Here is a 24,429-nt window from a genome sequence, read left to right as displayed (position 1 = left end):
AAACGGTCCTCTCGTGATGACGAGCGGTTCTACGCATTTTTTTTTTTTGTTTGTTTTTTTCTTAAATCAAATGTAAAAGATAATTAAAGGAATCATTTTGGTATTGGAAAATAGGCACAAATTTTTCTAATTCTGATGCCACAGAAAATTCCGATTCTTGATTCCAATTAATTGTCCCAACACTAATATATATATATATATATATATATGCGAAAATGTATGTATGTTTGTATGTGTGTTCGCTTTTTCTGTATGTCTACAAAAGGCTTTTTTCAGAGAAGCGGTTGGTCGGTTCACAACTTTTTAAAACTTTTTATATCACATATAAATCGTAATATCTCGGCATTAACAACAAAGCTCGCCTGTCTATTTAATTTGTTCGACTTCGCGAAGATAAATATTCAACATTTGTCGCTTGCCGCATGTGAATTAGTCTTTTTCCTATAATGAAAGCGACACTAATTCTGGCGGTATTTTCCGTCTATCGGCGGAAATGTCCGAAAGCAATCAGCTTTGATCAATGTGGAAATATTTTCCATATATCAAACAATTGCTATTCAATTTGGACAAGGGGAGCTGGTCCCCTCCCTCCCACCAACATATCGGTAAAATAAAAATAAAGACGGCGTTCCCGCAGTAAATGAAATACTATCCCGCAGTCAAACTTGACCTCATTAAGTCATTAAAACGTGCACCTGCCAAATCCAAGTAATTAAATAAATTCAAACGTGTTTCCGTTAGCATCTCGCGGTGGCCCAATGGTTAAAACCGTCGCACTTTTTTTTTTTCTTTTTTTTTTTTTTCTTTTTTTTTTTCACACTTTAATTTCCAACTTCGCCTCAACGGTTCGTGTTCAATCCTCATACTTACCTACCAAAACATTTTTTTATTATTATCTTTTTTGATTTTCTGATGTCAAAGATTGCATCAAGCAGGAAAATATTCCTAGTCAGTTAAATTGTTGTTCGAAAGAAACTTAATGAAAACTGTTTATTTTAAAGAACATGATGGAAATATTAAAAGAAAAACTTAAAATTGACAAAGCAACATGAAATAGTAATTTATCAAATAAAACTAATAATAATAGTATTTTATTTATTAGACGTCTTGATTTAGACTAAAATGTGTTTCCATCAAGATTAGCAAAAAAAAAAAAAAATCCTAACCAGTCTTGAAGATATGACATAGAAAATTAAGGTACAAAAATATATGAAGTTTTTTCCTCTCATAACTACCCAACCTTTTTAGCAACCTCTAAACTCTTCAATTAAATGACAGTTCAACTGAAAATATGCCAGTTTTTTTAAATCACAGTCAAAGTAACAGCACATCAAATTTTTGGATAAACTACAAGGTGTGCAAAAGGTTGGTTATCAGGTAGAATAATGGCCATTGCTAATCAAATGAAAAAAGTTTGTTGTGGTTGTTCTAATGAACTTTAGATAGCTACTCTTTCTGCTTAGATAGATCATGTCTGCTGGCAGGATATTGCAGAAGCCATGGAGCATGCAGCATCTGTTAGCAGCTTAAGAGAGATTATACACTTCTGGATTAGTACAAAGGCAAGCAGAATATTAACAAAATCATATTTGACCTACACAACATTCCGATCATTAATCTTAAACATCCGTAATGATGTACTGATTATTTCTTAGATTTGTTGAACCATGATCAGCATACATCATTCAATACTACTAGTGTATATGAATGTATGATCAACCCACCCACTATAGATGAATTTAAGGGGGTTCTGAAAACTGAGAAACGGCAAGACTGCAGGAAAATATGGTCTTACAGCAAAGATTTATAAGCATACTCTCTGCCTCCCCACTTCAATCTTCCATAGAATTATTGCTCACATGTGGGAGTCTGAATGCGATTCTTTTCTTCAAGAAAAATGATTGACACTGCTGCAAAAAAAATTAACATCTTTTTAAAACTCTTACAAAACCAGCACAATGCACTAACAAAACAAAACTACTGCTGTTGCAGTTCTGACCATAGGTGTGCTGATCAGATCATTACTCTGTGTGAAGCACTTGAACATTGCTGAAGCTTTTCATAAAAGACCATTGTTGTTTTTGACTTTGCTTCTATGTTTAACTCTGATCATTAAACGCTCTGAAAGGTTATACATGCAAATGGTATGCCATTAAAACTCCGTAACCCCTTGAAAGCCTATTAAAGTTTGCATTTATGATCATAAATTGAAAGCCTTTGAAATCCACTCAGATGTTCACCAAGTCGTGTCCTTTTAACATTATTCAATTTTGTTGCCATCCAGTCAGTAATTAATGAATTAAAGCCCTTTTTCTTCCAACTTAGCTGTTGACAGCGGTTTTTTTTTTTTTGGTTTTTTTTTAGATAACAAATATAAGTTTGGGTTGCTAAAGTTTTTTTTTTCTCCCCTTCTCTTGAAAAACTTCTTGAAATGAGATTGATTGCTTCAAATACCTCATAGTTATGATCCTTGCCACAATGCCATGTGTACCATCTTCTATGACTGAGAGTTGTGGTCAATTAGAGCTGCAACCTTCAAAAACTGATTATAATTTCACATACTACAGAGTTTGCCATATTAACATTGTCAATAGAACGCTCTGCTTGATTAGCCTTCATTTATGGCACAGCAAATGACTTTGAAAGAATTAGTTCAGCCAGCTCGGGTGAGTGCCATTACAAGTTCAAGTCAAGTTTCTCCTTATAGAAGTTAAGATAAATTCATACATTATTATCGATTTATGTTAATATTGATTAGGTAACAAATATAAGTTTGAGTTGGTAAAGTAAGGGTAACAATACATTTTATGAACATAAAGAGTGCAGAGCAAATTATAAACCTAAAAGGAGGGTTGTTAAATAATAGTATTATATTGTAATGATTCGGAACACGGTAGACAATCATAAAGCTTTATTCATCTAGAATCACAGGTATGCATGCTGAAATATAAGAAAGAAAAATTGCTAAGATTTTACATAAAGTAACAATGCTAATATGACATTCACTCCGAGTGGAAAAAGTTCAGAGAGGGGTTATGAAATGATATACAAAGGTTCAAGTTCAAGCATATCTGTTTCTTGGGTGATGGGAATGAACACATCTAAGGATAAGTTCCGATAGGTTCTTATCAAGCGTTGTATCAATCTGTGAGTTTTCACAAGGTTCTTTGAATACACTCGATTAAATGAGATATCTTGTGGTAGAGATGAAGCCGCCGATGAGATTATTCATTAGGATTAGGTGCTACATTTTGTAGTTTTGGGGCAAGTTGATGCAGCAACACTTTCCTTCCTTCCATTTGGAAGTCTGACATGATCATGACACAGCGACACTGTTTCCTCACTTTCAGTTGGTAGTCTAACATGGGCGTATTGAGGGTTGCATTCTAGCAAGTCAACTTCGTCAACAAAGGGTTCATACTTAGATGACTATATGTTATGTTTAATCAGGACCGGGCCGGGAGGAGAGGTACCAGATGTTGATTTCAGATTATACTGGAATATTCACTCATTGGGTGTAGTATTAGTTGCAGTACACAATAACCAACAAATGGAATGCAAGGCATCGTGCAAAACTGATTCCCAATGAGAAATCGGCAGTCTTTGCGACTTCAATGCCTGCCAGTGATATCATTTTCAATAACGTTGCAATAAGCTGTTCTGTCTGGCCATTTCCCTGGGGGTTATAGGCAGTTATGCGGCTTGTTGCTATTCCTTTTCTATGTAAAAAGTCTGTTAAATTTGTTGGAATGAATGATGCACCTCTGTCAGAGTTAATAAAAGAAGACATGCCAAGCAGCAAAAATAGTTGATAGAAACAATTTATGACTGTTTGTGATGATATATCTTTATAAGGAAAGGCAAAGAAGAAGCATGAATATTCATCAAAAATTGTTAATAGATATTAGTTTCAACTTAGATGGCAGTGGACGGTTCAAGTCAACACTTAAACGTTGAAATGGTTGTGTCACTTCGACAAACTTAAAATTAGTGTGATGAAAAAATAGCAGTTTTAATTCTGCTCAAACGAAACAGTTACCAATAGTTTGTCAAACATCCTCAATGGAATAAGGGAGGTTACGTAGACAGACAAAATGAGATATTCATGTGATGCCTGGATGACACAAAATGTGTAGGTCTCATAGACTGATTGAATTAGTTGAAGCGCAAATCACTCGAAAGTGTGTAGGCGGCTGCATTATCTTTTCCTGGATGGTATATTACATCAAATGTAAGGGCTGATAGTTTGATTCTACAGCATTGCTATCTCCTCATTTATTTTGCTTGAGTGTTTCAGGTCATACATGAAAGCTACGGAGGATTGGTCTGTAATAGATTTAAAGGCAGAAATGATATGGTGGTGACGCCATTTACACACTGCTTTGATGATGACATGTACTTCTTTTTCAACCGAAGAGTAATGTCTTGCTGACTGAAAGAGATCAGGAAAAGAAAATAACTGGGTGGCCATTCTGATTGAGAGTGGCAGTCAGGGTAACATCCAAAGCGTTAGTTTCTACGGTTAAGGATATGTTGTGATCAATTGTCATAAGTGAAGCGTGCTCAAGTTCTCCTTTCAGGTTGGTGAAATCCACTAAGCAGGATTCAGGTAGAAGGAAGGCTTGGTTTTGTGCTAGCAGTCGAATTTTATCTGAGGAATGAGGAATCCATTGAGCATAATATAAAGACATTCTGACAACCTGCTGTTGTGATTTAACATCTTGTGGTGGAGGTAGATATCTCAAAGCATGGAAGTGTTCAGAATCTGGTTTTACAACTCCAAATGATACTTCATACCCTAAAAGAGTGACTTTCTCAGTTTGCATAATGATCTTGTTGTCGTTGAAACTTATGCTGTACTTCCTGGCAAAATCTAAGAAACGATTATGGTTTTCATCATATTACGGCCGCATATAGTGATATTATCAACATATTCAAAAGTGTCAGCAACCTTTTATGTTTTATTAGATTGTCTATCGATTGTTGGAAATATGATACACCATTTGTTATGCCAAATGGAATAAAGAATTGATATAGATTTACACAGGCTTCGAAAGCTGTGAATTTTTTCTCCTCTTGTATTGGTATTTGATATGTATTCAGCAAGTCCAGGTTAGTAAAAACAGAATAACGAGTGTTTTTTTTTTTTTTTTTTTTTTTTTTTTTTATTAACTAGTTCATCAATTCTTGGTAAGGGATAAACATCCTGGTACGTGAGCCGGTTGATAGTCTTACTATAGTCAATGACAAGACACTTATTGTGTCGATCATTAGTGGTTACTAAAATCTGTGCTCTTCAGGGAGAGCAAGAGGGTTCGATAACACCGTTTTTTTAGAAGGTCATGAATTTCGGATTGTATAAACTGCTGATGGATCGGTGAGTGTCTTCTGGATTTTGTAGCAAATTTGAAAAAAGTCTGTCAGACATGATTCCAGGCGATAAATGTTCGAATAGTGGTGGAGACACAAGAGGGGCCGCCATTATGACACATACAGAGGAGATATCTTTGTAACCTCTCCCCCCAATGGTATATCTACCTTTGAGCATAGTTTGAGAAAGTCGTGGCCAAGTAAGACATCTGAGCAAAAAGAAGAAAGGACTGAAAGTTGTAAATGTTGGTGGGTAAACCCTTTATATGTTAATGTCGCATAGCAGTGACCTAATGTACTGTTTAATAAGGCTGTGGATGCCATTGATATGTTCCTGCGAGAAGTTTGTGTCGGCCAGTTGTACTTATGGATGATGTTCGATGCTATATAGCTTTCTGAGCTACCAGTATCCACAACAGCCTCCAGGATTATTCAATTCACTAAAGGCTTTCGACAGACAATCAGGTGGTGCAGCGGTTACAACGGATGCAATTGACGGTTCACAAACAGAAGTAACCTAAGGGGAGCGATTTGATCCGCAGCCTAGTTGGAATTGCCCCCTCTTGCTGCAGCTTCTATAGACCTTATCACGAGCAGGGCATTTGTTTCATAGATGTTGTCGATTACCACAGAAGAAACATTTTTTCCCCTCCGCTCCAGCTGAAACATTTTCGGAGGTACAAAAAACCTCACAAGTCAATGGTTCAGTGAAGGCCTAGGAGTGTCAGAATTCGCCATTAAAAAAAGAGTGATTAAATAGACTCCCTATCTTTTGAAGATAATAACAATATGAATAATGTAATTTAAACCCCTTTCTTTCTTTTTTTTTTCAATAAAAGGAGCAAAGACCAAACTTTAAAATAATAAGAGGTTTTATGAAAAAATATACAATATTTTTTAAAATCTCTTTTCTTTAAGAAAGATTTAACAAAATTCAGGGAATTTTAACTTTGTCTAAAAATAATAAATATATATAAATTCAAAAAAATCACTTACCTATATCAAATACTAATCAATGGATGCTTCCATTCTTCATTTATGAGAATTTGTCCATATTTATATTTTATATTCCATGTATTTTTTTTAAATAAAAGAATTTTTTTAAACAACTATTTGAAAGGGCTGCATTACGTAAGCATTGTTATGGTGTTAGCAAAGCGCCGAATTGGTGTTTCTTCCTGTTTTGAAATATGGATGGATAGAGGGACGTAAAAACAACACATTCGCGTTAGCCGTCTAACTTTGTGTGTGAAGAAATATGTCTCACCATAGTTAAAAACTAATCACATTTTACTTATCAGTTTTTGCCTTAAAAAAAAAAAACACTCAAGGAATTTTTGATTTTTCTTTTCGCAAAGAAGTACATGAGTTTTTGATTTAATATATTTTATTCTTTATGGAGTGATTTTTTTTTTTTTTTTTTTTTTTTTAATATCTAAAAAACAAAAAAATATTGAATTAAATAGAACAAATTACCGTAATTCTACAAAATTTTCTGGACAATAAATATAACAAGATCATATGGTTTCACTTAAAAAAAAAAAAAATTTAACGTGGTTTTTATTTTAAAAAAAAAAAAAAAGAAGGGTTTTACACTTGGAACTTTACAGGTAAATTTGCAAATAACTGTTCTTTTTTTTTTTGTTTGTTTTAAATTAGCTTATTTTATTTATTGATCTTTTATCTTCAATTTGTGATGTATAAATTTGACGTGAGAAAATTATTTTCATTTGAATAGAGATTGCAAAATGGGGCTCGCATGGGTAATAACTAGTATTACATGCTTTGTTTTTATTTTTAAACGCAAATAGGTCAAAAACGAAAATAAATTGTTTTTGCCTAATTTCCCCCAATTTTATTTTCTCTTGGATATATATATTCAAAAGTTTGTGCATACTAAAACAATTATAACTAATATTAAAGGCTTTTTTTATTTTTACATGAAAATAGGTTAGAAAACATAAATTGTTCTTGCCTAATTTCCCCCAATTTTATTTCCTTTTAGGTGTATGTACTGAAAAATGTCTGCAAACAATTTCTTTCAAAATATTAAAAACAAAAATTCTATTTTTTTTTTTTTTTTTTTTTTTTTTTTTTTTGTCTAACACATGAAATTTAAAAAGGTTTGCATTGTTTCAAATTATAAAGTGTTCTATTTATATTTATAATATAAACAACATTCTGTACGTATTGCTTAAAATCCCTATATATAATAAGAGACGCAATTTTTCCCCTCTGGACAAAAATACTGTAGGTTTACACCAGCAGATGGCACATACAAAAATTTATTATGTTTTACGCTATTAGCCATTTCCTTATTTAACTATAGAGCAACATTTTAGCCATATTGAATCCTAGGAGTGCTGTCATCATCATCGTCATAATATACAGAGGAAGTAGTTTCCATTTTATCCCCTAAGTACTTCCGTCACCACATATTTATACTCACAAGGGACTTGAATTTAGACCTCTTCCTATGTAATTGATCTATTCCCTATTACATATAGCATTGCACTCCCTTTTCTACATTAAAAATACTAATCAGACTTGATCTCACATTGTGATTTGTTGACACTACCCATTCCAATGTTCATGGATTATTGGAATGATTACATTCCCTTTACTTAACGAACGCTATGGCACCTTATTGGCAGCCATAAATACATATATTTACATTATAGCCAACTATCACAGTCCAAAAGTTTGCTTTGTTCTTCTCGGTTTTTTTTTGGTTTTTTTGTTTTTTCTGGGAATATTTAGATTTACATACTTTTCGTTTTATTACCCCCCCCCTTTTTTTTTAACGCGGACTCTGTTTATTTACATTTCCGATCCCTATCGTATTCGCAGAGAGAGAGAGAGAGATTTTTTTTTTTTTTTTAATATATATATATATATATCGCAATGAAACAAAAAACCTCCATTTGTTTTCTGTTTAGATGTTATTATTGGTCCCCCAATTTATCGGAGAGGGACCTATGTTTTTCAGTGGTGTCTGTTAGTCCGTACTATTGCCAGATTGTCCATTAGTTTTTCCTGAAATTTTGACACAAATTGTATTTCATTAAATAGATGTGCACAGTAAAAAAAAAGTTTTTTTACAAAAATTTCCGTTGCGCCCCCAGGGGCTCAATAGGTAAAACATAACACATTTTGCCCAATAACTTTTGATCCATCCATTAGATTTTTTTGAAAGTTGACCAAAATGTGGAGCCCATTGTTCTTAATATAAATCCAGTATGGATGACCCTGGCAAAATTCTGGTTCATGTCCCTGAGGATCTCCAGTGCTAAAAACGCCTCTTTTTTTCATATTTCTCAAAAACTTGATATATCTGACTATATAGTAATTTTTTACGGTGGTCACCTCAAATATTACATGTGTTAAGGCCTGAAACTGCAGTTATCCATTTACACTGGGGTTCAAAAGAGGTCAAAAATAACACATAGCGTTTGATCCATCCATTAGATTTTCCTGAAACTTGGGCAAAATGTTGGGCTATTGTTCTTAATATAAATTTAGTATGGGTGACCCTGGCAAAATTCTGGTTTGCATCTCTCTGAAACTTTTTGGGCTAAAAAAAAAACACACCTTTTTGGAGCTCTTTTTTTTTTTTTTTCATATTACTCAAGAACTTGATATGTATGTCTATATACTAGTTTTCCATGGTGCTGAATTCAAATATACATGTATTAAGGCATGAAACTGCATCGTTTGTCCGTTTTCACTGGGATTTGGCGTTACCCGGCGCTCAAAAGGGACCACAAATGCCCCAAAATTGCAAAAAAAACTTACACTTTTTACCCCATAACTTTTGCTCCATCCATTAGATTTTTCTGAAAATTGGCGAAAATGTGAAGGCAACGTAGACCCTTCACACTTCTCACGTTCGTCATTTCTCCACTATTTTTTGTAGCATCATCTCACATGCAGCACAAGAGGGGGGGGGGGATACACATATGCAACTTTTTTTTTTTTTTATGCTGAAAGGTGAATTTATTCGACACAAAGTATTGCAGTTAATAGAAAAAAAAAATTAATAAATGATAAATACACAAAAGAACTTTCCTTTCCTATTATGTTTTCACGTTAAATTCCTAATTAAGGATAAGATTCCATGTTTTCGTTCGTAAATATACTTCTGCTCCTTCGTGTGTGTTTGCCTTATGAACGTGCAGCATCGGAATGCTTACAGTCTTGCCCCGAAAACCAATATATTATTATATTTACTGTTTCGAAGACTGTATGCACTTATATTAGCGTGCTTTCTTTTTATTATTATTATCATTATTATGTTTTCACGTTAAATTAAAGTTTCATTGTATTGTTAGATGAAAGTACAGAATAACTGAAAATGAAATGATTTTTTATAAAACTTGCGGAGAATGCTCTGTTTTATTGTTGTTTTAAAAATGGAATGGAAATTTACATTTCGTTCTGTTTTACATTCGGTACATTTTTACATTAGGTCCAACTCATCATTCACATTTGACATGTCATCTTGTATAGGTTTTGGAATGTGCTGACAAGGGTGGAGGTGTCTATTCAGAAAGCCGTTCTTTACATGAGGAGGTTGGAGGTGTCTATTCAGAAAGATGTTCTTAAATAGGGAAGATTGGGATGTTTATTCGTTGTATGCATACCCGAAAATATAATGGTCGACATTTCATACGTGATCAGCAAGTTGGACTTATGCACAAAAATTACCACAAAGGTATACGAAATTGACTTTTTTCGTTTACAAATTAAATTATTTTGTTTTTGTTTATAGCATTTCATTTTTATAACAAAAATAAATTTTTTGCTTATATAGAACGACTGTTGAATGTTAAACTTTTGATTATTTTCGTTTTGGGGAAGCACAATAATAAAAAAAAATGAAAGATTAAAATGGAACAAAATTTAAATTTCCATTTTTAGAACAAATGTAAAACACAGCAGCCTCCACAAGTTATACAGGATTTTTTTAATAATTACAAATTTAAATTATTGTGCATTTATTCAAACAGTCCTCCATCTCGCTAGGTCAACCCCCCCCTCCCTCCAACCAAAAATTTATATAATAAACTCCCTATATATTAATTTGAGTTTTCTTTTTTTTTTTGCTTATTAAATTCTTATGCGAAACTACCAAATAGTTACAAAACTCCTGCCAACCGTATTCAGCTAAATCCATAACAAGCGACAATTACATGAATGGTTTATTTTATTGTCACTAGACCGTAATCACATGAATAGAATTTTAGTAGACTAAAAATTAGGATACACAAGGGTCAGGAGAACTCGAAATAGCAATTTGAGAAGGTATGTATGGAAAAAATAGTAGAAATAACAATTTCGTTTTAGTAAGAAGGATAACGAAATAGTAATTCGTTCTTTCCTGGTAAATGCATGTCAAAATAAAGAACAGTGCAGAGAACAAAAAAAAACATAATAGTTAAACAAACAAACACAAATAAATAAATAATTGGCGTTTCATTTCATTTCCAGTTACAGTTTGTAAATTTGATGGGCGCAAAGTATTTGGGTCAGGTCACATTTACCAAAAAAAAAAAACATCAAACTCAATTATAAAAATCATACAAACAATATTTTAGAAAACTTTTTTTAACTCTTGAGTGTTAAGTTTCTAATCAATGAGATTAATGTGATAAAAGAAAAATTGTGTGTCCTGTGCAGATTTCAGCGGGGAGGGGGCATTTCCATAACCCTCAGCATTTTTTTTGTTTGATTTTCACTAAGCCCCAGCAACGCAGGGTCGGGTACAGCTAATAAATAATTATTGTTTATTATTTAAAGAAAACATTCTATTTATATTGTTCCTTTTTTACTTATTTAAAACTGTCACTTTATGAAATACCGTTTACATTTTTATGTGCAGGTGACTCCAGAAATTTAGTTACTTTTAAGTGATAGAGGGTTCGAGAGTATTTTACCACCTAAACTCCAGTCTTGCCAACAAAAATACCATACCCTGCTTGCCAGATTAGTACGCATGAGTCAAATGACACTGCAACCGGTCAACACTGGTTAACTGGTCCTGCTAATTATTAATAAAAATCTTGATCTTATCTTAATGCCGTCTTAATGCTTTGATTTTTTACAAATAGTTATTAAAATCAAGTTTTTCTTTTTAAATAAAACAAAACACAGAACTGCTAAGTTTCCTTTTCGGTAAACGAAAATCTAAAGTTTTCATTTTTTTAATACCATTTCTTGGCTGTTAATTTTGGACTTTTACCTCATAAGTAAATACTGATTTTATGAGGTGGATGGGTAGCCTCTATTTAAAACTAGAAATCTACTCTCACAAAAAAAAAAAAAAAATACAAAAGTTGATTTTAGTTGCTTTTAAGCAACACAATAAATACATATTTAAAAATGGAGGGCTCTTTTATCAAAATTGGTCTGGCTTTGTGCTATATTTTCTCCACCAACCAATGGCAGGACAGGTCCTGTTTTTATTTTTTATACGCACACACTTCTGAAGTGTTTTAACTTTTGAAACGCTACTGTTCAAAATATTTTGAGAGAGGGCTGTATTTCCTTTCAAATTTTTATATTCATAGATGAAAAAACAATTTAATAATTTTACCAAATTAATAGATCTGCTTTTTATAATTGGTTTGAAAGCTTATTCCAAGGCATGATTTCTATTACTAAATCTTTAAAGGCTTGAAAAATGACATTCACTGAATAATTTTTGCACTATTAAATTGTTTCTATCTCTATTTTTTTATTTGATTCACTATTAAAAAGAAAAACTAGCTTGATGTTTAATATCCTATGAAAACTATTAAGTAGATTCTGTTAACTTTTGAAATAATTCTTATATGAACATGGTTGTGCCCAAGTGTCATTTTTGCCTTTTGTTTTTCCCCTTAAGTGGTAATATATTTTCTCCAAAATTTAAGCTGTTTTGATATAATTTTTATTTACCACAGGATGACTACATTTGTAAGGAGTTTTCACATGTTTAAAACTTAAATTCTTTAGTTATACGCAGAAAATTGGCTTCTTGACTAACAGCACACAAGATGATAAATGTTCTACTTTGAAAAGTCATAATTTGGTGGCTAACTGAGCTACCAAAATATATTTGGTATTATTATTTTGCAAAGATTTACGTACCCACATTAAAAGTTTTTAGAAACTAAAATTTTAGAGATAACTTTAGTGTGTTTAAAGTATATGTTAATTTGATTTAAAAGTTCTTTTTTGGTTTTACTAAAAATGTACAACCAAAATTATGCTCGATCAATGTACAACTGACTACTCCTGCTTTTTGTCATATTGGTTGCACATAAGGTTTACTAAAATAATGCATGATTATTTGTTCCTGCTGCTGATTTACTATTAAGGCAACTTCAACACAAACGAATTACTGGGTTTATCAGTGCAAAACATTGTAAAAAAAAAAAAATATTCTCTTAAGGCAGATAGTAAATAGATACATAAAATATTTATTTACATAATGAACTCCTTAAAAACTGAAACAATTTTTTTTTTTTTTTTTTTAGATTAAGTCTTTGTAAAAAAAATAAAAAAGAAAGCTTTTTCTTTTTTTTTTCTTTTTTTTTTTATATTAGTCGTGCCTTGATTTTTACTAATTATGCACAACTAAAAATTAAACATAGCTTTATGTCTAATTAAATCCTAAAAGACTGAGACAATTATTTGGCACATTGGATTGCAAAAAAATAATTTTCTCAGTTGTTAAACGTTTAATTAGTCAACGGAGCTTTGACAGTTTCAAGTTGTTTTTTGTTTTTTATTTAACAAAAATAAAAAAACAAGCAATAGCTGATAAAGACTTCTAATTTTTTACAAAGACTTTATAGTGTTACATTTTTATTGTTAGAAAATTCAAATTTTAAAGGAAAAGGTTACTTGTAAAATTTAATTTGCAAAAAAAAAAAAAAAAAAAATCTGCCAAAAATTGACTGACTAAATTTGTTTTGTTTTTTATTTCAATAATAAAGAAATAAACTTTTTTTTTTTTTTTTTTTTATAAAGATTAAAAAAAATTTTTTAAAGTGGCACACTGGGTTGAAAAAAGTCTGTCTTTAAGAATTTGCCAAAAATAATTGTTACTAAATCGTGTTATTGTTTATTTTAATAACATTTTTTTGCCCTAACTGACTCAGTAGACTGCTCTTGTAAGAGGATATCTTCTATATATATAAAAGCCAAACGTCTGTGTGTATGTATGTTTGTTTGTAACGCTAAAACTTTTGAAAGACGGAACCAAACTTGACAAATTTGGTATCATATCGAAGCCCCATCACCCGGATGACAAATATCGAAATTTCACGTCAAACGGACCACTAGAAGTTGGTCAACTGATCAGTTATCTTCGAGGGGGGCCCCCAAAAAACCTGTCATTATCTATATATATATAAAAGACAAATGTTTGTTTGTAACGCTAAAACTTGAGATGAAAGATTCCTCTCCCCTAAGAATAAAACATATGTTCAATATCTGCTTTTGTTTTTTCATTGTTTATACGGTCCCGAGCAACGCCGGGTAGCCCTGCTAGTCTATATATATAAAAGCCAAACGTCTATGTGTATGTATGTTTGTTTGTAACGCTAAAACTTTTGAAAGACGGAACCAAACTTGACAAATTTGGTATCATATCGAAGCCCCATCACCCGGATGACAAATATTGAAATTTCACGTCAAACGGACCACTAGAAGTTGGTCAACTGATCAGTTATCTTCGAGGGGGGCCCCCAAAAAAAACCTGTCATTATCTATATATATAAAAGACAAATGTTTGTTTGTAACGCTAAAACTTGAGATGAAAGATTCCTCTCCCCTAAGAATAAAACATGTTCAATATCTGCTTTTGTTTTTTCATTGTTTATACGGTCCCGACCAACGCCGGGTAGACACGCTAGTTTTTAATAAAAATCGGGATTTTTCTGTAGTAAATATCTTTGTAGGTATGGACTTAAAAGAAGATTTGCCAAACAGTAACCTCTGGAAACCTGAGTAAATTCGTTTTATTGTTTATTTACAAGATTGTTTTACAATATTTTACACTGATGGACCCAGTCAATCGCCTGTGTCAAAGTTTTTTGATCAACAGCAATGGCAATTAGTCATGCATTGATTGTACATGATTTTTAGTGATACATATTTAGTAAAACTGTTTCTATTTCGTTCTAATTTATTAAAAGCTTTTCAAACACGTAAAATCATTTAGTTTAATGCATTATGTGTTGGATAGCTTTTAGAATTTGACTTCCGACTTGACCAATTTTTTGTCAGGTTTTTATTTATCCCTATTTCTCTCAAACACATTCTTATCATTTTCTTAAATATTTCCTCAGAAGAAAATCATACTGCCTCAGGTTTTTTACATCCACTAATCTAAGAACTGTCATCCATTCTTTCAATGTGTTCATGCTAATAAAATCTCATTATGCATCTCCCTCTCCTGTTCATATTTAATTTTCCTCTGAAGTTATCTAATCCAAGCCTGGTTTTAAGACTCACCTTAGGCATCCATTGTATCATTCTCATAATTTCTCTCCATTCAACACTTGTCCTCAGTTCTCACTACCATGCATCATTATAATGCATACCCATGCTTGGCAGACTTTTCCTTTGTCGACAATGCTAATACTCTGCTGGTTAGTAATGAGAGAAGTTCCTTGAACTTGCTCCATCTAATTCATGTAATCACACGAGGATTAGTTCCTCCCTGTGGCTCAATGGTACAAAGTTACAAAACTTTTGAATGGCCTTAATAGTCTTACTATCCAAATATACTTTATCCACATCTGAATTCTTATCCATCTCCATTGTGTTACACTTGTACATACTCACAACCTACCAGTAACTGCATTTGTGTATCCAATGCTTATAGTACCACAAAAATTCGACAAATTGAGCAGGAGAGCTGTATGAGAGCTTACCAACACTACTAGAACATCCGAAGAACAAGGTCTGATTTTCAAGACAATGCCCAACAAATGCTTAAAAAGAATTCCTCCCAAAGCATTTCCTCATTGGGGAAAACCAGAGACTATTCTATCTGAATCCTGTTTTTGGCCAGCTCAACCGACAAGCAACTAGATCCATGCATGCTTACAAAAGTAAATATTGGAAAGCAATTGCAGTAGTAGAACAAGCTGCAACATCTATAGGGGATTTGACAAAAACTTTTTAAGATCCACTAACCTAGATGAGATTCAGAAGTAAAAGGGCTGAAGAACAACAAATCAGCTGGCAACAGTGATCTTTTAGCAAAAATGACGTTTTTATTCTTTTTGTGCTCAGAAAAAATTCCTCAAGACTGAAATGATGCAATTCTGCCTTTCTACAAAAAAAGGTGATCGTCACATATGCAGTTATCATGAAATAAATCTGATGTTTCATGTTATCCGCCCATGGAATTATGTGACCAAATTAATCCGGCTTCTGGTGAGGTTAGGGATGAATATATAAAATTTTACCACTTAGGTATATTCTAAAACAATGCTGATCCTAGCAACAAACAACTAATGCATGTTTCATTGATTTTACTGAAACATTTGACTATATTGATCATCACAATATAGTCTTTGAGAGATAATGAGCCATGACTGATTTCTACCAAAACTTCTAAATCTGCTGATATCCGATTATTCAAACACCTGAATAAGTCTGTTATTGAGAATTGGAACTCTCCGATTTATACTCTGTAATCTCTGAACGTATATACCATTCACTGGACAAAGCGGGGGAGGGCAGAGCGGTAGCTCTAGATATATCTAAGGTTTTTGACAGGGTATGACATGCTTTAGAGATCCCTAGATGTAAAAGATCTTTCTACTCCAGTAGTTTCTTCCCCAGAACCACTAGACTCTGGAATTCCATTCCAGGTCCCTGCTTCCCTAACTGTACTGACATGCAGAAGTTCAAGTGTAACGTGAACCGACATCTTGCTGCCAAATCCCAACATAGTACCCCAGTAGTTGCTGCCCCTGATAGTAGCCACCTACACCAAAGGGGCAATGTGCCTTGTTTGGGGTGAAAATGTAAATATATATATATATATATATATATACTGATGTCCGCCATCTGGTTCTGCTACATCATTGACTAGATCCTTTATTAGGACATAATGAACTTTGCGGATGTGCAAATTGAATACGATTGCTCCATTACAGACTTGGACTGTGTAAATGATTTTCCAGCTTTGGCAAAACACACTTGTATATCCAGCAAGGGTTGAGTAATGTCAAAACCACTGCTAGGTGCATAAGCATGCTAATCAATGCTCCTAAAACAAGTTTTTTCAACCAGCTATCCTCTTTCCAACAGTCCCTATCATTCTCGATGAAACTATTGTTGAAGAAATTGAACAGTTCAAGCTGTAACACCATAGGACCGGATAAAAAAAAAAGATTGCAATCTGTATTGATTGCATTTGTGCAACTTTTTACTACTTTCAGAATAGATTGTAGTCTTTGCATGAGACAAAGCTGAGTATATACCAAACACTAATACACATAATACTGTTGTATAGCTACAAGATATGGCCCAGTGAACAAAGAAAGTCTTTGCACTCTTATGTTTTGGATATGTACTGTATGTGATGTATCCTCCTCTGACCAAATACCAAACAGCACCATCTGTGCAAGATCTAATACCACCAGCATCCTAGATTCTTCATTGGTTTGGTCACACTGTTTGACATCTTGAAGAGAAATTAATCTGTGAGCTGATAGCTCTTGTCTCACTAGCTAAAGATCTGTATAAAAACATTGGAGACGGACATGCAACTTGTAGGTGCCTTCCCCCATGTTTGGTATTTATTAGTAGAACCAGGAGTGGCTGAGGTATGCCATGATCTCAGCTGTTGATCAGCATGAACTGTCTTTACATGGGACATTGAACTCTTCTTATCATGGGTGAATAGTTAGTTTCAACACTACAGCCACTGATTATCGCTTTGCTCTTGGTAACAGTCACTCTCAGAACTTTACTTACCATAATATTTCTACATCAACTTAGTCACATGCCAGCACTAATAATCTCATTTATATTGTAAATGTTTTACTTTATTACTTTTTTGAACTGGTGTTTTAATTTTTTAAGATTTATTTTCATTTCACAATTCTTTCAAGACCTACACTTTCAAACAGAAAACCTCTACAAATTTTACCCAAGTCGAAGATGGGTTCAAACATTGCTAGGAAGAGTCAAATTTATTATTTTCATGCCAGTTTTTTAGCTGCTGACTGGCAAGAATGTTGCCAATAATGCTTAACTTGAAAAATAATCTGCATGTAAAACCTTCTAATCTTTTACTTTATGCATAGTTGCTTCAAAGATGGTTAAAATTAATTAACTTTTAATACAATAAAACATGTTAAATATAACATTTACTTTCAGGTACATGTAAAATTAAAGTTCTTTTAAATAAAGACTGTCTCTCAATCCCTTATTTGTTGGAATTTATTTATTTACTTATATATCCATTCATATAAGAACTATACTAATTATATATATTTTTAGTTTATTATTAACACTCCTACTCCAACTTGGTTTCTCTTGGCCCTAATTTGGAAACATTAAACATTTCATAATTTTATATTCATCTAAATTTTTATTTTATTTTTATTTATTACACTGCAAATAAAGACTTAATATTAATATTAGACATATAATTCATATTAAAATAAACATCAATTTATAAACTGTGTAAACCTCAGATCTTATCACCATATACTGTATTTAGTAATATACATGGACGAAAAAAACGCTTTGGATAATCACAGATTTCAAGGTAGTTCTCCTAAAATAGCCATATGTCTTCAAATTACTACTGTTTTGTTCGGAAATGTATATACTTTCAAATGAACTAATAAATATGAATGTACATTATATATTTTAAGAGTTTTAAGCAAATAAAGTGATAAAAATGTGAACGTCATAAAATGGCGTTTTCGGTAAAGTTTTGTAATGACCCTCCGTTTTATAAAGGCCCATACCATGATTGTATGAAGAATTTCGTCATGAAATTTAGGAAACAATTAGAAGAGGTGTTAATTTTAATACTGTCAATTGTCCGAAATACTTTATACCCTTTTTTTTTTTTTTTTTTTTTTTTTTTTTGTGTTAAAAATAAGAATTTAATATGACGAGTATCGAACATTTTGAAAAAGAATTTCATCGGACACCCACTAGTAAGTAAATCATTCTTTTTACTATCTTTATCAATTAAAAGTATTATTCTATGTTGAGTAGAACCGCGGTAATTAATAATAATTTAAAAGGACCTACCCGGAAAAAAAAATGTTTCTACTTCTCGAGTTTGGTCAAATTAATTTAGTATTAGTAGCAGCAGTAGGTGTGTCAGAAATTTCGTGAAAAATAGTGAATAATTCCACCCCGTCTTTCCAGGCCTCAAAAAGTGTAATTCAAGCCCTTTTTTTTTTTTTTTTTTTTTAAGGTTTCAAACTTCGGACTGTTTCTAAAAAAAAAAAACACTACTTTTTTTTTGTTTTAAATTTGAATATATTATTTACTGATCTTTTCTCTCAATTTGTGATATATAATACTTTGGTGAGTAAATTAATTATTTACTTTTTAATAGACATTTCAAAATGGGAGGCGTGAATTATTCGACCCCCTGTCTTTCCAAGCTTATAACTACTAGAAAAATGTAATTCAAGCCCTTTTTTTTTTTTTTTTTTTTTTTTTTTTTTTTTTTTCAATTAAAGGAACAAGGACCAAGGTTTTATTAAAAAAAAAAAATCAAAAGAAAAAAAAACCGTGGTTTTAAAAAAAAACCGTGGTTTTAAAAAAAAGTTTTAAACTTTGAACTTTACAGGTAAATTTCTAAAAAAAAAAAAACACTACTTTTTTTGTTTTAAATTTGAATATATTATTTATTGACCTTTTCTCTTCAATTTGTGATATATAAAACTTCGGTGAGTAAATTATTTACTTTTTAATAGACACTTGAAAATTGGGGGGGGGGTGAATTTAAAAAGAAAAACGTTTGTCTAAAATATTATATTCGGTTTATTGGAAAGAGCATAAAATTTCACATTGACCCTGAAAATATCGTAAAAATAGAATCAAAAGAAAAATTTTGATAGATTTTTTAAAGTTTAAAAATTGAAAAATATTGAGTTCGTAAAATTCATTACTGTTTTTAAAAAAAAAAAAAAAGAATATTTCTATTACTTTTAAAACAACTGTAATAGTTTATTTTGGAAGTATAATCCATAAAGAAAATAAACAACACGCTTTTAAAAGAGAAATTACGAGTTTTTTATATTTTATTCGCAGTTTCGTGTTAGGGGTGTCAAAAATTCCTACAAAAATTCTGATACACCTAGAGCAGCAGCTGTAGTATTAGTCATAGCACAGTATAAACAACACGTGTTCTTTAATTTTTATTCACAAACGAATTAAGAAAAACATAAAAATATGAATATAAATGTTCTGATATGTTTAATTAGAGCTATTTTGTTATCAGAATAACATTAGTTTAGAACTATTCGGTTTTCAGAATGTATAATAACAACAATCCCAATCAATTCGGCATTATGAATCCATTAATTATAATTTCTCACATTTCTGGTCAAATTTAAATCGGCTGGCTCTCTCTTGGAGGCGATAAGTTTGGGAAAATAAGTTATAAATAAAAAACTAGACAAAATACTGTTAGAAACTCGCTCAATATATGTTACCGTGACATAGGCGGATATATATTTGGCGGGTTTTTAACAGTATTTTGACTAGTCTTTTTATTTTTAACTCATTTTCCAAAACTTACCGTGTGAAAGAGATAGTCGGACGCCATTTTTAACTTTCCAATACATCGGTAAGAACTGTATGTTTTTCGAGCTGGATAAACATGTTACATTAAATAAAAACACTAAAAACATATCCAGTTAGGTAGAAAAGTAACTTATATTGCATTTGATAACATTTATTTGTTATGTATTTGCTTTTTGATAATTTTTTCGAATCTATGTGTACAGTAATACAAACCCCGTTATTTTTTTTCTACTTACTAAACAAAAAGTATTTTTACAACATGCTCCAGCGTAGTATAAATGCCCTATGGAATAAACACCTTCAACCTCGAAAATAGAAATCAACAAATTTATGGAATTTTCTCTGAAATTTTGTAACGCAGTTTCTTATTAAATTAAAACTAAATATAACATTTTCTGACTTATTTACCTGTCGAATACACACACACACACACGCACATATATATATATATAGAGCTTCCTCTAAGATATTTATTTGAAATTAAATTTTTGTGAAACTAACCCCCACCCCCCTCTAATATTGTTTTTGTTGTTTTTGTTTCTGTCAAGTCTTCAGTATATTCTCACATAATTTTCCTTAGCCCTACAATTAATTCAAAGTCCGAATGGCAACCCTCCCCATATTCTCATTGCATAGAAAGCCTCTTAAAACCACACATAATTGTCTTTAAAAAAAAATAAAACAAAAAGCATGCAGGATTTATCTCCCATAAAAAATTTTTTTTTTAAAGTTAACTGTCCTAAAATGCTAGAATGACTTGTAATGGGGAATTATTTTACATTAAATTCTTAAACAATTTGTTTATCTTTCATTAAAGTTTTTCATGGTATTTCATACATAATTGCCTAAAAAGGTAGAATCACATTTTGGAGGGGTGGTCAGAAGGGGTTGGGTGGGGTTAAACAGAATGTTAATCTACAATAATACCAAAGAAATATTGCAATATATTCATTTTTAAATGGTCCTATGTTTAGATTTAAGTTTTTTGTACATAAAGCACATTACATATCAAGTGTGAGTTCTCCAACTTCTTTTCTGTTTATGGATACATGGCATTTTTAAGAAATCGCAGCATATTTATGCACATTTACTGCAGATTATTTGGAAACCATGAAATTTTGGAGATTTTCAGTTGTATATTCTGATTCCTTGTACAAAAATACACTTATATGGTAAATTTCATTGCTTAATCTTGTAACAGTTTTACTGAAAAAGTAGTGCAAAAAATGTGACGAAACGCATATAGTCTTAAAAAGGGGAAAATATCCAAACGTGTGAGGCACAAAAATATTCATAACTTCCTTAATTTTAATCAGATTTTTAAAATTTAAAAAGATTCTTTCTAAGTTCATCAAGCTCTTTCTATGTATACCAATATTGAAATATTTTAAGCTATTTCAATTTTTCATATGTATTGCTACTGTATTTAGATGCCTTTTAAGACATTTACAAACTAATATTCATTTTATCATTACAGGTTTTCCTTGTTTGAAAAAGAATCACAATGTTTTACGCCCATTTTGTGCTAAGTAAAAAGGGTCCGCTAGCAAAGATTTGGCTGGCGGCCCATTGGGATAAAAAGCTAACTAAAGCACATGTTTTTGAAACCAATATAGATAGCAGTGTGGAAGCTATCCTTAAACCAAAAGTAAGTATGAATTAAACTTTTTCTTTCTTTTAATCAATCGTAAAAACTTATTTACGGTTAAACTTTCCTCCATCACATAATTTAATCAGCTGAACACATTCATTGCAAGTTAATTGTTTTTGTCATGCAGTTTATTGCTTATGATTTTAAAACTGAAAAATCCGTAAATAAATGATTTGGTACATAAAAATAAGTACCAGCCTGCTTGTCCCTATTTACTTGCCTCCTTATGAAAGCAGAGTTGGATCCTAGTTTTTAATGTGAGTAAAAATTGGCCCCGGGGGGGGGGGGGGGATTTTGGTTTAGACAAAGATTAACATTTTTCAAGTTTAGAATGATTTCTCCTTTACTACCAAGGACAGAAAAGATGAAGTGAGGATCATAGCAAAAGGTCTAAAGAAATTGATTGTCTTTTGGATCACTAAAACAGTCATTTTGTGAAATTGTAAAAATTATATTCCTAATGGTGATTGCGAGGGGGGGGGTTGTTTAGCTATTCCTTAAGCAAATCTTGAGTCCTTCCATAATAGATTTAAGTATGTAAATTTAATTGCAGCATTTAATATTTTGACACAGACATTTAATTGTACTGAAAAATGTCATCAATATGTGATTTTTCCAAGAGTGTTAAACTTACAATCTTTAAAATAAATTGCTTTATCACTTGACAGTTCACCTAAAAATATTTTTTTTTTTTCATTATTTAATCTAGGAATTCAATTTTTATTATTTAATAAATGTACTTCATATTAACTTTTCTTGTTGTATAATGTGTCTTATCAAATTAACAAACATTAAGTTTGTTTATTTCCAAATGCTTACAGTCTATCAAAAACAATGTGTCCGTGATTTAGAGCATTGTTTGTATCATATTAGCCAGTGTCGCTCCATCAACTTGCCCCAAAACCACAAAATTTAGCATCTCATACTAATGACTCTATCTCACCAGAGACTCCATCTCTATAACCAGATGCCTCATTTGATATAATATACCATCCAGAGAAAGATAATGTAGCCGCAGACACACTTTCTCAAGTGGTCCTTGACTAATTAAGCCAGTTTATGAGACCTACACATTTTACTATGTGGTCCAGGCATTACATAAATGTCTCATTTTGTACTGTGTAACCTCCTTTACTCCATTGACGGTGTTTGACAAACTATTGGGAACTGTTTCGTTTGTGTAGAATTAAAACCGCTATTTTTTCATCACACTAATTTTAAGTTGTCAAAGCGACACAACTATTTGAACATTTAAGTGTTGACTTAAATAGTCCACTGCAATCTAATAGTTGAAACAAATATCTGCTAATAATTATCAACGAATATTCATGCTTCTCCTTTGCTTTTTCTTGTCAAGATATGTCCTCACAAACAATCATAAATTGTTTCTGTCAAATATTTTTGCTGTTGGGCATGTCTTCCATTATTAACTCTGACAGAGGTCCATCATTCCTTTCAACAGAATAGTATAGAAAAGGAATAGCAACGAGCCACACAACCACCTATAATCCTCAGGGAAATTGCCAGGTAGAACAACTAAATGCCATATTATTGAAAATGATATCGCTGGCATTGAAGTCGCAAAGACTACCAATTTCTTATTGGAAATCCGTTTTGCGCGATGCCTTGCATTCCATTCGTTCATTATTGTGTACTGCCACTAACGCTACACCTCACAAGTGAATATTCCAGTGTAATCTGAAATCAACATCTAGTACCTCTTTTGCAGGTCCTGATGAAACGTAATGTATGGTCATTTAAGTATGTTGAATTGCTAGAATGCAACCCTCCATACGCCCTTCCACCAACTGAAAGGGAGAAAACAGTGTTGGTACGTCAATTTGCCTGAAACCACAAAATGTAGCACCTAATAAATAGTTATCTCATTGGAGATTCCATCTCTACAACCAGATGCCTCATTTGAATCGGGTGTATCCAAAGAACCTTGTGAAACTTCACAGGTTGATACAATCCTCGATAAGAACCTATCGGAATTCATCCTTAGACAACGTGTTCATCCCTATCATCTAAGGAACAGATCCTTGAACTTGAACATCATTTCATAACCACTCCTTGAACACTTTTTCACTAGGGGTGAATGTATTAGCCTTATTAACTAGTTCTCATTCGTCTCCCATATTCTGAATTATTAAAGTTTGTAACTATTACAATACATCAGAAAGGAATGTGATAATTGATGAAACATGGATCCACTATTTCATTTTGGAGTCAAAATAGTGACATATTTTGGGATGCACAAAGTATTTTGTTCATTGATTAAAAAGGGAAGAACAGTCAATGGTGAATGATATATATCATTATTGGTGCTTTTGAAGAGAGAAATAGGAAAGAAAATATTTACTACAAATAAAAGTGCTCTTTCATCAAAACCATACGTTGTCACAAATCTATTTCAACAATGGCAAAAATAGATAAATTTTACTGTGAATTGCTTGCACACACACTTTATTCTCCAGATCTGGTCTCCAGCGACTACTGACTATTAGCAGATTTTAAGAGTGCTTCTAGGAAAGATATTAGGTGTCTATGAAGATGTTATTGTCGAAAATTAAAAGTATTATGATGCCAAACAAAAATTCTTCTGTTCAAAGTGTTGA

General features: G+C 32.0%; 1 protein-coding gene across 4 annotated transcripts in view; it reads left to right on the top strand.

Moving 5' to 3' along the window:
* The window catches only part of LOC145243429 (double-strand-break repair protein rad21 homolog A-like), a 73,473-nt gene that overhangs the window by 29,310 nt on the left and 19,734 nt on the right, over positions 1 to 24,429 (top strand). For all 4 annotated transcript variants that reach the window (XM_080106316.1, XM_080106314.1, XM_080106317.1 and 1 more), the window contains exon 2: positions 21,638 to 21,808. In XM_080106316.1, coding sequence (XP_079962442.1) covers positions 21,665 to 21,808 — 144 coding nt within the window. In that variant the 5' untranslated portion in view covers positions 21,638 to 21,664. The remainder of the gene's footprint in view (positions 1 to 21,637; positions 21,809 to 24,429) is intronic.

The sequence above is a fragment of the Euprymna scolopes genome, chromosome 22 (genome assembly GCF_053919585.1).
Source record: "Euprymna scolopes isolate OS-2025 chromosome 22, ASM5391958v1, whole genome shotgun sequence".
Classification (NCBI taxonomy): Eukaryota; Metazoa; Mollusca; class Cephalopoda; order Sepiida; family Sepiolidae; genus Euprymna; species Euprymna scolopes.
The sequence above is the reverse complement of the archived record's forward strand: the minus strand, read 5'-3'. Positions and strand labels throughout refer to the sequence as shown.